The sequence below is a fragment of the Marmota monax genome, unplaced genomic scaffold, assembly GCF_021218885.2.
Source record: "Marmota monax isolate L192 unplaced genomic scaffold, Marmota_monax_Labrador192_F-V1.1 WCK01_AAM20220418_F8-fsc00138, whole genome shotgun sequence".
NCBI classification, from domain to species: domain Eukaryota; kingdom Metazoa; phylum Chordata; class Mammalia; order Rodentia; family Sciuridae; genus Marmota; species Marmota monax.
The window spans coordinates 3473178-3488302 of record NW_026692763.1 but is presented as its reverse complement, the minus strand read 5'-3'; the positions used below and the strand labels follow the sequence as shown (position 1 = coordinate 3488302).

The 15125-nt window shown below is 42.8% G+C and overlaps 1 protein-coding gene and 1 long non-coding RNA gene across 2 annotated transcripts in view; one reads left to right on the top strand and one right to left on the bottom strand.

Annotated features, from left to right (window-relative positions):
* Nucleotides 1-13723, top strand: part of Pitpna (phosphatidylinositol transfer protein alpha) — a 38929-nt gene extending 25206 nt beyond the window's left edge. Inside the window, exons 8-12 of the mRNA XM_046446913.2 lie at nucleotides 1073-1150; nucleotides 1300-1410; nucleotides 2335-2457; nucleotides 9982-10050; nucleotides 11115-13723. Coding sequence (XP_046302869.1) covers nucleotides 1073-1150; nucleotides 1300-1410; nucleotides 2335-2457; nucleotides 9982-10026 — 357 coding nt within the window. The 3' untranslated portion in view covers nucleotides 10027-10050; nucleotides 11115-13723. The remainder of the gene's footprint in view (nucleotides 1-1072; nucleotides 1151-1299; nucleotides 1411-2334; nucleotides 2458-9981; nucleotides 10051-11114) is intronic.
* On the bottom strand, nucleotides 10317-14990 carry LOC124094256 (uncharacterized). The gene is made up of 2 exons (XR_006852173.2): nucleotides 14853-14990; nucleotides 10317-11528 (listed from the first exon to the last, which is right to left on the bottom strand). It is a non-coding gene; the product is annotated as an uncharacterized LOC124094256 (long non-coding RNA).
* Between the last annotated feature and the right edge of the window lie 135 nt (nucleotides 14991-15125).

The following is a 15125-nucleotide window of genomic DNA, read 5'->3' as shown; positions in this document are numbered from 1 at the left end:
TGTAGGATAAGAGGTTCTGGCGTGCACAGAATGACTATGGATAATGATAGTGTATTGTATATCTCAAAAAACTAGAAGAAAGGAGTTTGAATTTTTTTTTTTTTGCGGGGGTGGGTGGGTACTGGGGATTGAACTCAGCGGCACCCAACCACTGAGCCACATCTCCAGCCCTATTTTGTATTTTGATTAGAGACAGGTCTCACTGAGTTGCTTAATGCTTCACAGTTGCTGAGGCTGGCTTTGAATTTGAGATCCTCCTGCCTCAGCTTCCTCAGCCCTGGGATTATAGGCATGTGGTACTGTGACCAGCCCGCTTGAATGTTTTGACCATAAAGAAATTATACATGTTTAAGGACCTAGATAGGTTCAATCTGATTCAAACATTACAGTATACAGTGTATCAATATCACATGGCATCCATAAATATGTGTAATTTTATGTTTTTATGCATCAGATTAAAATTTTAGTTTAAATTTAAAAATTAAATAAGTCAGTGAAGTGAGACTGACCAGTAATGTTCACAAGGATAGGTCCTAGACAGTGAACACTTCTAATAGTAATTTTATTAAAACAAGTGGAGATTAGACAAGATTTCAGAAATGACGGCCAGTTGTCCTGAGCTATGGCTATGTTTTAAAATTACCTTCAGGGATTACAAAGAAAGAAAGCAAATCCATGCTGCTGTCCTCACCTGCAGATATTTTAGTCACTAGGTTTTAGGTAGGGTGACCCAGAAATCTGTATCTTGAAAGTCTTCCCTGACAATTTGGATACTTACCCAGGTTTGAAAATCTGTCTTAAAATTGGAAATACGTGCCTGCTCAGAAAATCTGGTGACAGTTTTATACTGGTAAAATTGAAAACAAACCCTGGCAGAAAACAATTACATGGAACTCTGCTCTAAGGCAAATGTAAACAGTTCTACATCTTGTTTATAACATTTTCCCCTATTTCCTATATGCCAGCAGCATCAAGACCTGATATGAAGTATACTTTAATGAAAATCTGACATCTTCCTCTCTCCTTCTCTCTTTTTCCCTTCCCCTCTAACCCTTATTCCACAACTTCTCAGGATTACAAGGCAGAGGAAGACCCTGCAAAATTTAAATCTGTCAAAACAGGCCGCGGACCCTTGGGCCCAAATTGGAAGGTGCAGTTCACATCTTTACCACCAGGGGGCCGGGCACAGAGTGGGTGGGCCTCCCCATGGAGGAGGGAATGGCTGGGGCTGGTCTACCCTACAGCCTAAGGTCTTTCCTCTTAGTTACTGGCTTGCCTCTGGCTGTGTTTCTAATGCAGCAAGAACTTGTAAATCAGAAAGACTGCCCATATATGTGTGCATACAAACTGGTTACTGTCAAGTTCAAGTGGTGGGGCCTGCAGAACAAAGTGGAAAATTTTATACATAAGGTAAGTGACAAGGGTGACAAGGTGAGGGGTGTGTGTGTGTGTGGTGGATGTTTGGCCCAACAAGAAAAGATCATACGACACACGTGACCTGTGTTATAGGTTGCCAGCATAATAATATTTCACAGTTTAATTTTTTAGATCCCCATTTTCCCTTGCATGTAACTGTCTTACAGTTTAATGTTGTCCATCTCAGGGCATCACATGCAACAGGGAAGGAAACCAAGGAAAAAGAAGGAAACAGAAAGGGTCTTGCTGTGATTGAACTAAAAATAAAACTCAGTCTCTCTTTTCTTGAAGCCAAAAGGCAAGAGGTACTGTGAGCCAAATTCTCTAGTGCCCTAAGTTACTCAACTGGGCAGACCTAAGCAATTTTATAGTCTTTTAATTATCTGAATTAGACACATACTCTTGGGTCACAATTCATAGCTGTTGGCCAGTTAAAACCTGGCATTAGGGGCTGGGGATGTGGCTCAAGCGGTAGCACGCATGCCAGGCGGTCTAGGTTCGGTCCTCAGCACCACATACAAACAAAGATGTTGTGTCCGCCAAAAGCTAAAAAATAAATTAAAACAAAACAAAACACCTAGCATTAGGCACCAAAGATAAGGAGGAAGTCTGACAGTTGCTTGGAGGCCTTAGTTTGACTAGGAGCATGATCATAGGCTGCCTGTTGATAGTATTTGGGGCAAAGGGCCTAGCTGCAAAGTAGGCATCTATCCTTTCTTGGGGGCTCCCTCATGCTTGAAGCCTTACCTGTTTAACACGTGAAGGCAAAGGTCACTGACCTATGGCTAATCCAGATAAGTCATCCAGATATCACTCCTCCCCAGTAAAATATGGTTGTTAGCATGGAGATTGTGGCGAGGAGGGTGGTAGCAGTGGCTTTCCTCTTCTTGTTCTAACTTGGTTCCCTCCTTTTTATAGCAAGAGAAGCGTCTGTTTACAAATTTCCACAGGCAGCTGTTCTGTTGGCTTGATAAGTGGGTTGATCTGACCATGGACGACATTCGAAGGATGGAAGAAGAGACGAAGAGACAGCTAGATGAGGTGAGTGGGATCCCAGGGGAGACTCTGCAGCTCTCAGAGAAATGTGAATATTAGGGAAACTGTCATTCTGGGACACTTCACTAAGGGCCACTGCCCTGTAGTTCTAGTCTGCTAAAGGTAAGATGAATTACCAGGCAATATGGGAACCACAGGGAAGAAAATAGCCCATGTTCTATGCCAAGTGCCAAGGGAATGATACAGTCACTATAGTGACTTCAGAGCCAGGTGAGGGATCATGCTGAGCTGCAGAGTTGGAGGTGACCCTGGTAGGAGGCAAGTTGGGCTGAACCACAAATACCACCCACAATACCCACAGAGGACAGCAATAGCACTCACAGAAGCTCATTGCTCTGTATGGTTGTTTTGAGCTAATTTTAGAGTTTGGAGCTTTTGCTTTTTTTTTTTTTTTTTTTTTTGGCCTTGGCATAGAAGAAGGGCTATCTACTTCATGGAATCTGGAGATCCAGCCCTTATACCTCATTTAGGGAGGTTTCCCTGAGAAGCCTATTTAGAGGAGGTGGTCAGTGAATAACAGGCACTCCCCCCTGTGTGCTAAGCACTGTTCTAGGGGCTTTTACATACACCACCTAGTGCCATCATCACAAGTCCTATGAGGAGGCACTGTCAACTGTCAGCCAAGGGAAGAGGCTCTGGGAGCTCAGTGTGGCTGTGCTGGGTCTGCAGGTGATAGAGGCAGCAGGAAAGCCCAATGTGTGACCCAAAGCCACAGCTTTTTTTTTTTTTTTTAAAACAGTGCTGGGAATTTAACCCAGGGCCTTGTTGTGCTGCTAGGCAAAATGCTCTACCACTGAGTTGTACCCCTAGCCCTACAAAGTCATAACTCTGAATCACTTCCCTTTTCTCCTCCTCTTATGTGTTATTTGGGGCACCCCTGCCCTCTCAGGGCTAAAAGCCAGGCAAGAAGCTCTGTTTCTTAACAACTGCTATTGATTACTCCCTCCTAGCCCCTAGTGGGGGTTGGTGTGAAGCCTGGGTATCCAGCAAAGACCTTACTTTGGAATAGCCTTATCCAGCTCTCTGGCAGGGCCTTAAGTGAGGACCAGGTTTGGGTTCCCCTGGTGTCCCATGCTACACAGGTGCTCTGTACTTCACGATGCTGGTCTAGTGTGGATCCTGGGTGCAGAAATCCTTCCTTCCTCTGGAGCCGCCACCCCCCCCCCCCCCAACTGTTCTTATCATCCAGGATATCACTCTTCCTGGGCTGACTTATTGGCAGGTGCTGCCCTGAATTGGTTCCTGCTGAAGGCGGATGTTTTGGTAATTCATTCAGCTGCATTTGGCAGTGAAGTGACAGGATTTCGGGCACAGTCCTAATTCTTCTGCTAAGGATCATCAGGAAGTAGTAGATTTGAAAGTTCGAGGCTCTGGCGATTTTGCCTGTATGAGAGAGAGGCTAGAATCTTTTGGTCACCCTAGTCGTGACTAAAAAGAAAAGTTACCAACTGGAGCAATATAGAGATTTTCATTAAGGTTTGGCTTGGAGCTTTAACTCCCCACTGCCCAACAAAGGCCAGTGTAAAGTACATTGGGGTTCATGTGTTTGTTGTCTTCCTTTTGCTTCTTGGGTAGAATTCAGTTACTTGATGTTAGCATGCATGAGGTACTGGGTTCAATTCCCAGCACCAAAAAGAAAGCAATGCTCAAATTCTTGGAACTAGAACTATCTCCAGAGGATCTACTGGATCTGCCGTCCTCACATTCAAAATTTGAGAACCTTAGGGGTTAGGGAGAGTTTTTTGTTTGTGTGTTTTTAACTCCCACTCCATTTTTTTGATGTTTCTCCATTCCATGGAGGATTATGCCAAATGCTTAGATTATCACTGCCCTTGAGAATAACTGCAAATGCAGGAAACTCTTTGGAATTAGAATTTTAAAACTAATTTGCAGTATAAGAAGAAACAAACCAAATCCCTGTCATTGTGGAACATGTTTTAACCTGCTTAGCAACTGAATAGAACCTTTGTATGCTAACTAAACCCCTGACTTATTTTTTTCTCTATCTAAAAATAAATTTGATGGACATGATGGTTCATGCTTACAATACTAGTGACTTGTGAGGCTGAGGTAGGAGCATTTTAAGTTTACTGCCAGCCTGAGCAACTTAGGGAGACCCTATCTCAAAATAAAAATAAAAAAGGGCTGGTGATGTAGCTCAAAGGTGGAATGCCCCTGGGTTAAATCCCCATCCCCAATACCTAAAAAAAAAAAAAACCTATTTGTTGGGCTAGCATGCACAAGGCCCTGGGTTTGATCCCCAGCCATCACACTTACTAAAATGTATATATTTGTTTTCTCAAAGTTTATTTTTATACCCACTCTGATAGTGGCTGATTGTGGTAGCATATACCTGTGATCCCAGACTGAGGCAGGAAGATTCCAAGTTCAGGGCCATCCTGGGCAACATAATGAAAGTTGTCTCAAAACAAAATAAAAAGGGGATGTTGTTCAGTAGGTTTAACCCCCAGTATGGGAGATAGGGTGGATGACTCAGTAGTATCCCAGGCTGATGAAGAAGCAGCTTTCCACATAGACCCCACTCCATAAAAGTAGTCCCTTGTAATTCTTATGGTTGTTTCTTTTGTTCATTGCATATTTCTAAATCATATGCTTATGCTCTTTTTTTTTTTTGATACCAGGGATTGAACTCAGGGGCACTCGTCCACTGAGCCACATCCCCAGTCCTATTTTGCATTTTATTTCCCTATTTTATTTCGGGGCAGGGTCTCACTGAGTTGCTTAGTGCCTTGTAGTTGCTAAAATTGGCTTTGAACTCGAAATTCTCCTGTTTCAGCCTACCAAACTGCTGGGATTATAGGCGTGCACCACTGCGCTTGGTTTAATTCTTAATTTCTGAACTTTAACTGTTGCCTTCTTCCTTATGGGAGATTTCACCCTGTTATGCCACTCATCACTCAAATACTTCCCCTTGCCACCGTTCAATATCACAAGTTTTGGTTAATTCATTATTCACTGCTTATATTATGACTTTGCCATTTTTTTTCCCAACTGAAGCCTGTAGTCTACTTAGATTTTCATTCATTCCTTGGATAATTTTTTTAATAAAATTAATAACTGTCTTCTTTTTGTTAACTCAATGATATAAACATATAAAGACAAGCTTTGTTTTTGAGTCTTTCTGTGGCTGGCTTGGTGTGGTTAGTGGGAGATGCAGTGCATGATAATGTGGGTGCTATTGGTATTGGTCCATTCTCATTCATTCTGCTCTATTAGTCTTTGAATTCAACGATTTCTGGTTCAGGAAAATGTTATTGTATTATTTATTTGATATTTTCCTCCCCTCTGTTTTCTTTGTTCTCATTCTGTAATTTTTATTAGTCAGAATTTAGCCTTCCCAATTGTTTGGTTCTGGGGATTGAACACAGACATTTTACCACTGAGCTACATCCCCAGTCTTTTTTCTTTTTTATCTTGAGGTAGGGTCTTGCTAAGTTTCTAAGTTCAGGGGCTTGCCTTGAATTTGTAATCTTCCTGCCTCAGTCTCAAGAGTCACTGGGATTACAGGCGTGCACCACCACACCGGGAAACTCTCTACTCTTCTTATTTCTCTCTCTCTTTCTCTTTTTTTGTTTACCCTCTGGAAGACTTTTTCCAATTGTTAACTTATCATCTGTTGAGTTAAAAAAAATTTTTTTTTTTTTTTTTTTTTTTTTTTGCTATTTTGAGACAAGGTCTTGGTAAGTTGTTTAGGCCTCACTAAATTGCTGAGGCCAGCCTCAAACTTGTGATCCTCCTGCCTCATCATCCTCATTCACTGGGATTAGTGTGCATCACTGTGCCTGGTGAATTTTAAAAAATTTTAAGCTAGCATGGTGGCATAAGCTTGGGAGGCTGAGGCAAGGCCAGTGTGAGCAATTTTAATCAGGAAAGACTGAATACCTGTATTTATTCCTTCCCAAAACCCTACTACAATGCAGGAAAGGAAAATAATAATAAAAATGGATAGATAATTATCTAAAATATATCCAAAAAATAAAAAGGGATTGGGGCTGTAGCTCAATGGTAGAGCATTTGTCTAGCATATGCAGGATGCTCGGTTCAATTCCCAGTAACAAAAGGAAAAAAAACTTCAAATTTCTTGTTCTGTTTTTTTTTTTAAATGCATCTTCCTTTTTTTCCTTACATGCACTATCTTCCTTTTCTAAAGCTACAGTTTCTAAAGCCATAGGATTTTTTTTTTTCATTTTTGTTTTTTGAGGTTTCTTTCTGCTCCCTGAATATTCTGTTTCCTCTGAGTTCTTTTGTCAGTTTGCTTGGACTGTTTTTTTTTTTTTTTTTGAGAGAGAGAGTTTTTTTAATATTTATTTTTTAGTTTTCGGTGGACACAACATCTTTTTTGTATGTGGTGCTGAGGATCGAATCCGGGCCGCACACATGCCAGGCGAGCGCGCTACCGCTTGAGCCACATCCCCAGCCCCTTGGACTGTTTTTTTTTTTAATGTTAGGGGCTTTCATCAAACCAATGAGAGGGCTTCCTTGTAGGGATAGTCAGGTAGTTACAATGGGGAGTCTTTTGAGGGACTGTGTTTTGCTTAGAGAGGACTCCCCAGTCTCTCTGTTTTTTTCTGGTACTGGGGATTAAACTCACAGGCACTCGACCACTGAGCCACATCCCCAGCCCCATTCTGTATTTTATTTAGAGACAGGGTCTCACTGAGTTGCTTATCACCTCACTTTTGCTGAGGCTGGCCTTGAACTCACGATCCTCTTGCCTCAGCCTCCTGAGCCACTGGGATTACAGGCATACACCACCACACTCAGCCCCAGTCTCTTGTATAGGGGTAGTTAGGTAGCCAACATTTTGGGAACCAAACTGGGAAAGGGTCCTGGCAGATTCACTGTATCACCATTGGCCTTAATTTAATCCCCTCATTTTCTGCACCATGCCTACTTTGCCCCTTACTGAATTGGGGTCCCAAGTCTAGGTTTCCCTTTGCATCTCGAGTGAACTTCCTGTCTTTTGATGTGGCCTAAAGTGGGGTGGTTGCTTGACCTGGAGAGTAAGGAGAAAGTACACCTGGACCTTTGGAGAACCTGCAGCATAAACTAATAGGTTCCTTCTTGGCTCCCTGTCCTCAAGGATACTTAGGTGTCAGCCTCTGCTACTCTGTGAATTAGTTACTACTCATCCATCCTTTTTCCATCTTCAGAATGTTACCATCTCTTATTTGCTGTTGTTGCCTCTGCTGTTGTTTTTGTGGTTTTATCTTTTTGTTTTAATTTCTTTTCTCCATCGTAGTAGGGTTTTGGGGAGGGATAAATACAGGTATTCAGTATTTCATGATTAACTGCAAGTTTGTAGTAGGAATTATGAGTTATTCTTTAAACCAATGAATAATTGTCTAGTTCATTGGTTTTTTTGTTTTGAAGGGACACCATAAGGCCACAGTCACCACTGTGGTAAATCTAGTCCCTGGAAGGGGCAGGCTCACCATTCTTGGGTGAGGCCCAACAATATGAGGGGAAAAAAAAGGATCAAGAGATTAGTTTTTGCCCTGAAAAATTATTTCTATGCCCATGAAATATGTGCTTGTAAGAGAGTAGTTTCTTTCTCACCCACTTTCTCCTCCCTCTCTGCTTTTGTTCTAAGAGAATCTTTTTTTCTTTTTTTAAATATTTTTTTAGTTGTAGTTGGACACAATACCTTTATTTTATTTATTTATTTGTATGTGGTGCTGAGAATTGAACCCAGGGCCACACATGAGCAAGGTGAGCGTTCTACCTCTGAGCCACATCCCCATCACCCCCCGCCCTTTTTTTTGTTAAATGTGGTGCAGGGGATTGACCTAGTGCCTCATGCATGCTAGGCAAGTGCTCCACTGATCCACACCCCCAGCCCATTCCTAATCTTTTGAGGAACCTCTATACTGATTTCCATAGTGGTTGAAAATTTCACCAACTTTAAATTAGTGTTTCTTTTTTTCCACATCCTCTCCAGCATATATTATCCCTCAAAATTTCTTTATGTACATGTTTATGACAGCAAAATATGCTGTTCTATCATTACCCTATATTGAATTTATTTAAGTACCTGGCCCTAACCATTGAGCCACATTCTCAGACCTTATTTATTTATTTATTTGTACTGGGGACTGAACTCAGGGACACTAGACCACTGAGCCACATCCCCAGCCCTATTTTGTATCTTATTTAGAGACAGGGTCTCACTGAGTTGCTTAGCGCTTCGCAGTTGCTGAAGCTGGCTTTGAACATGAGATCCTCCTGCCTCAGCCTCCTGAACCACTGGGATTACAGGCATGCACCACCACACCTGGCCCTTTTTATTTTGGGGGACAGAGTCTTGCTAAGTTGCTGAGGGCCTTGCTAACCTGCTGAGGCTGGCTTTGAATCTGCGATCCTCCTGTATCTAGTATGGTTTTCTGTAAGGCATGTGGCACATGCCTGTAATGCCAGTGATTTGGGAGGCTGAAGCAGAAGACCTGCCTGGGCAACTTGGTGAAACCCTGTTTCAAAGTAAAAAAAAAAACAATAAATGGCTGGGGACATAACCTCAGTGGCCCCTGAATTCAATCCCCAGTACCACCAAAAAATAAAAATCCAATTGGTCCGGGTTGGCATTGTGACCCAGTAGTAGAGCGCTTGCCTAGCATGTGTGAGGCACTGAGTTCAATCCCTGGCACCACATAAAAATAAAAACAAATAAAATAAAGGTATTGTGTCCATTTACAAATAATAATAATAAAATCCCATTGGTTCAATGGGCCTCATTTCCTAGTGGACACCACTGCTAACAAAAAAAAAAGGATTTCAATTTTTGTTGCTTTTTCTGTTCCAGGTATTTCTGTTTTCATGTTCTTCAACTGTATGTAAAGCCTATCATGGCTGTGACTGAGGAATAGCAAAATATCTGGTTAATTTCTCATGTCATTTAGGCCCCAGGAAGCAGGAAATAACCATTCTTAGGACATTTACTGTAAAAATAAAACCCTGAATTATTTCAGTGGTACCCTCGGTGGAGGACGAAACTCATCTCTGAAAGTGGGGGAAGCCGTCATGTTCCCTGATAGAAAGTTGCATCTTATTAAAGACAGTGAAAGCTGGGCATGATAGCACACACCTGCAAGCCCTGGGTTTGGGGAGACTAAGGCAGGAGGATCACAAGTTCAAGGTTGGCCTCAGCAACTTAATAAGACCATCTCAAAATAATAAATAAAAAGGGATGGGGATATAGCTCACTGTAAAAATGTCCCTGGGTTCAATCCCTGGTAACATATATATACATAAATAAATAAAGGCAGTGAGAAAATAGAACCTGGCTTTGCATTAGCAAATTACTAAGTTGTTATGAATGGTGAGACCAACAACAGAGCTTATAAATGATATAGTTTTGGCTATATATATGCAGAATTCTGCCATTCCAGTTTTTGCTTTGTGCATTAAAAATGCTCTACCCTATCTCTTGGCAGTACATATTTATGGTGGAGTTACATCAGCCTTTAATTTTTGTTGCTTTTTCTGTTCCAGATGAGACAAAAGGACCCAGTGAAAGGAATGACAGCAGACGACTAAAGCCACCCCTCCCCCTTCTGCACTGTATGTACTTTATATTTTTCACTGGGCTTGTCATAGAAGCTGCAATTAGTTTGGGTCCTTACAACCTCATCAACTCACTATGGAGTGAGAAAACTTACTTCATTCCTCATCCTTTATTCTAGTAATGATAATGACTGTCATGGTAAATGGCAAGCTTTTGTGTTGTAATGAAAGGGATTTTATGTTGTTAGGACACTTAAGGGACATATTTTACAAAGACTCACCTAGATAGATGTTAACAGGGTGGTAACAAGAAGGGTAGAGGGTTGTGGACACAGAAGCAAAGTTTATAATTCACAATAATGAATGAAATCCATCATTCACTTTCCCCTCTTGCAACTTGAGCCATAGTTGAAGGTGGCATGTTGGGGGACTTTCCTGTACTATTCATGCCAGACTTTCTAGTTCTCACATCCCTGCCCTGTTCAATTTCCTTGGACAATTTGTTGGCCAGACAGCTTCTTTTAGCATTCATCTCTGTATCTGGCATTTTGTTGCCTATTTTATATCCCCCTGTCCCATACTAAATAGCTGTCTTCAATAGAGTTAGCATTTCATATGCTAGGAGAGTTTCTGCCCAGATCACGGGACAGGAATAGGAGTGACCCTTGTTTCACATTGTCACTTTTCCTAAAGTTTCTTCCTCTTATTAGCTCCAGATTCAGGTTATTTCAGCAGCTTAGAGTGGTCTTGGTCCTAGGAAGAAAAACTTGATTCTGTTCCCAGATTAGGCTCTGAATGAAAATTACTTAATCAAATAAACTGGCTGTCCTATAGCCCCCAAAAATGAAGGAGCACCAGAGTCTCACCAGCAGTGGTGCAAACCTCTGTTTACACTCACTGCCCCATGTTCTTAAAGCAGTTTCTGGGAGACAGAAGGGTAGGATTAAGAGGATAGCTGCAATGCCAGCTTTTAGTCACTGCTGGGGCCTTAGTGCCTTCTTCCCCCACTCCCCTCCCCACAACTAGCATCCTTCCTCCTTTTGAAATTCCTCCATTCAAGATGATTTACAATGTGCTTCTGTTTTCCTGTTGCTTCCTTAATAATTGTATTTCTCTTCTAGTTTCGCAAGACAGTGGTCAACAGGAAGGCCCAGCAGCTCCACCCTCCTGAGTGACAGGCCATCTTCGGACGCAGCCTTTCTGTGCCCATTCTTCAGGCAACTTTCAATTCCTTACTGTAGCTAATTCTAGATGCCCTTTAATATTGTGAACAAATAGACCGTCTGGTATTACGGGAGCCTGTTCCTCTGAGATATGTGGTGTATAGGCTGCTGTATTTACACCTCCTCCCTCTCTCTCCATTGTGTTCTGCCCCATTTCTGGGTATGCCCCCACCTTAATTTCCAAGTGACATTTTTAGTCTTCAAGTTAGCTGCCTTTTGTGATGTGGTGATTTAAGTTCATTTGTTTTCAGCCTTGGGATAAACTGAGGTATTTTGCTTCCTGGGCAGATCCTTGAAATTTTGAATGCTCACCTGGGGAGAGAAGATGAGTTAGAAATACAGTATCCTCCCCTATTTCCCCCACCTAGTTCCACAGAATAGCAATGTGGCTTCATAACTCTTACCTCTGTTCCCAGTTACCCATTGTTACAATGTACTAAGCACGAAGGAGGTACCCAAGGCCCAGATTCTGTTTAAAGAAAATTTAACCCATATGAATAATCCCTGCCCCAGTCATTGCATCTCTGGCCACTGTTCTTACAAACAAGCGTGATTTCTTGGTCTTTCTGTTGCCCACTATGTCTGAATTTCTCTGCAGAGCCTACAAGACACCCTGGTCACCTTTCCACCTGGAGGGAATTGTCCGGCGTGGCCCTTAGAATTGAATCTGCCCCATAGATACCAATCCATCTGACCCCTGAGGAGCTAGCTCTAGGCTCCTCTTCCCTTTTGGGCTGGTGCTGCCACTCAGCAATAATTCTCTTTTCTCTATGCTTTCTTTGATCCCTGTCCTCTGTCTTTGAGGCTGGTTAGGATGCAGAAGTCCTGATCTTTTCATGCTGCACAAAATGAGCATGCAAAAATTCCCTCCTCCCCCAGCAGAACATGTACCCTCTTGTCTCCAATCACTGGAAAAGAATTTGGGAATCATGAACTCAGCTTGTCCTGCCCATGCTGAGTTCTGTCCTGGACAATCAGAAGCAAGCACTGATCGTAGTGGAAGAACTCCACTAAAGTAGACTGGTGAACAAGTCCAGGCTCCAGGGAAGTAGAAATTGCTGAGTGCTTCCCAGTTCCTTGACTCAGCAGAACCTGAGTATGCCTTCTTGATGGGAGAATATGAGATAGCTATGGTGTCACCTGACATTTCCCAAGCCTTGTGAAGTATGTTGGCCTGAGTGTGCAGTGACCCAAACCCATACTAGCCTGGGTCCCTCTGCTAATGAGAGAAACCAAATCTGTTTAGAATGAGAAGTGGGAAGGGACATTTTATCCTTAAGTTTTGTCTGTGTGTTTGCCTTACTCATTTCTAAGTGCAATAATGGAGCGTCTCACAGATTGCACCTGTGATATCCTCCTGACAGATGCTTCCCTGTGGCCCTCCTAGGGCAAGGGTAGACAGATTCGGATCCCTCAGCATGGTTAGCTCTGACCTTCATTGAGGTCCCTTTGGGACCAGGAGATATCTCATTATAGGTACCTTCCTATGTATTAATCTCCTCACCTTGTAGGGTCTTTGGTAATGGACCTGGGGCATTTCAGCTGGTGATCAGCATCTCAACTGCTAGGAGCATGTATTGGATTGGATTGGAAAAGTTGAAGAGAGACATTCCTACAGGAGAAAAATTTAAATGTTTTCCTGCAAGCTCTATATTAGCTATTAATTATATTTGTGCTTAAAGATTTTTCTTCTTCATTCATCAACTAGGTGAGGTCCAGGTGTGGGTTTTCTTGGGAGAAACTGACTCTAAGTAGACAGTTGTTTATGTGGTGTGAGGATCAGCAGATGTTAGCCTCCTTTGTTCAGTTCTTTGAGATCTACACATATCACTTCAGCTCTGGTGGGGGCTCACTCTTCGTTTGCCTTTTCTCTGGCTTCTCCCACTTCTACCTGTTGCCCTGTTTGAAAGCATCTAAATGAGCTGAGCTGGAATTTCTCAAGATCAGCCTAGATCTGGGGCTCCTGCCCACACAAACAAGAGGAGGGATATCTCTTTCTAATCCATCCCTATGGATGATGTTGCTGCTGGGCAACAGTGTTGGCTTCTTTTAAGTGGCCCCTTCCTTCTTTCCTTCTCCACCCCAAAACTGATGAGCACTCAGAGGGGCTTATGATGAGCAAAGGCTTAGCTCCAGGGATTATACCTGACGCTGTGCCATGCCCCTTCAGACCAGCTGCTTCCATTAGATTTCCAGGGTCTTAGTCCCAAATGAAAGCAGCAATGCCTCTACACAAGGGCTGCTGGGCCTCCTCATTGAGAGAGGTCAGGGACAGGGTCAGTATTGTGGGCACGTGTATATCTTCCCATGTTCTCCTTTCACAGTCCATACCAGGACTCCCTGACTTATTTTGGTTGGTTCCTAGTGCTCCTTCTTTTACAAACTACACTTTGTAGAACTGATTAGATTACCTTGTTTATTTAATGTGAGTTTGTGCCTTTTTGTCTCAATCTTCCAATACAGGTATATTGGGAAAAAAAAGCAGTCTAATAAAATCCTAGACAGAGCTTTCTGGAGTCCATCTTATTGATTTCTTATGTCCATATAACTCTAATATCTTCAAACTCTTTCAGATGTTCCCCATTTCACCAGAGCAGGACTGGGGAAAAGATACAAGCCCTTGTTGATTTACTTATGTAACACTGCATATCTGAATGTAATTTAGCCATTTTTTACTGATAGTATTCCCTTTTTTGCTTTTTTTTACCTCTCCTCTTCACATATCCCTCTTATCTACCCTACCAAGCAAAAACATTTAAGGTATAAAATATTTGTTTTTTTCCCCAATACCTTTACTTATTTATTTTATGTGGTGCTGAGAATTGAACCCAGTGCCTCACTCACGCTAGCCAAGCTCTCTATTACTGAGTCTATTACTGAGTACAGCCCCAGCCCAGTTTTTTTTTTTTTTTTTTTTTTTTAGTGTGTGTGTGTGTCAGTGCTCGGTGTTCCAAAGGCTGGCCTCAAACCTTGTGCTCAAGCGACCCTCCTGCCTCAGCTTCTAGAATACCTGGGACTGTGGACAACCGGCCACACTTTACTGGCTAAAGAAGGAGTCCTTACCCTGGTTTTAGGGTCTGTGAGCCTCATGAAGCTCCTTTGTAAACTCGCGTGCATTTTTTGCCGTGAGAAGGCATGGTTCTCAAATGAATCCCACACGTTTCCTACCTGCTGCCGCCAAGAAAGATTAAGAACCAAGGACTTTAACGAAATTATTAGGAATCTTAGGCAAAGTAAATAATCTCCATTTCATGTTTAGTCTTGAATCTAGACCAAATCTATAAGCAGTGGCTTATTTTCATTCATTGATAGCTCATCTTCAAGAGTCCAGAGAAATGTCCCATGTTTAGTAATAGGGAAAATGAGTTCAAAAGCAAAAGCCACACGGGTGCGGTGGCGCACGCCTTTCATTCCACCGACTCCGGAGGCCGAGGCAGGAGGGCATCAAATTAGTCTCAAGATTTGTCTCAAAATAAACAATAAAAAAAAAAAAGGCTGGGGATGGGCTTGGGAGTTAAGTTCCTGTGGGTTAAATCTCCAGTACCAAAAGAAAGAGAGCCACTTGAAAGCGGCAGAAAAGAACTAAATGCAGACGCCCACGACCAAAGTGAAATGCCTAGGGACTGAGTGAATTACCTGTAGTGAGGGAGAAACCGGGTCTCAGGAAGGACAGTGGCTACTGCGTGTCCCCACTCACGTCTTTCCCCTGGGTGTCTGGGTGTGGCGAGGCTGGAGGGACAACAAGGGCTGAGCGCAAAGCCTCGTACCTGACCCGAGGGCGTAGAGTTAGAGCGCGGAAACTCGCATGGGCGTGCGGGCGAGTTCCGCCGGAAGCGGTTCCCGGCTGGCCTAGCGCAGGGTAGGCTGGGAGCGGCGGCGGCCCGGCTGCGGTCCTTCAGCTCGCCTGCC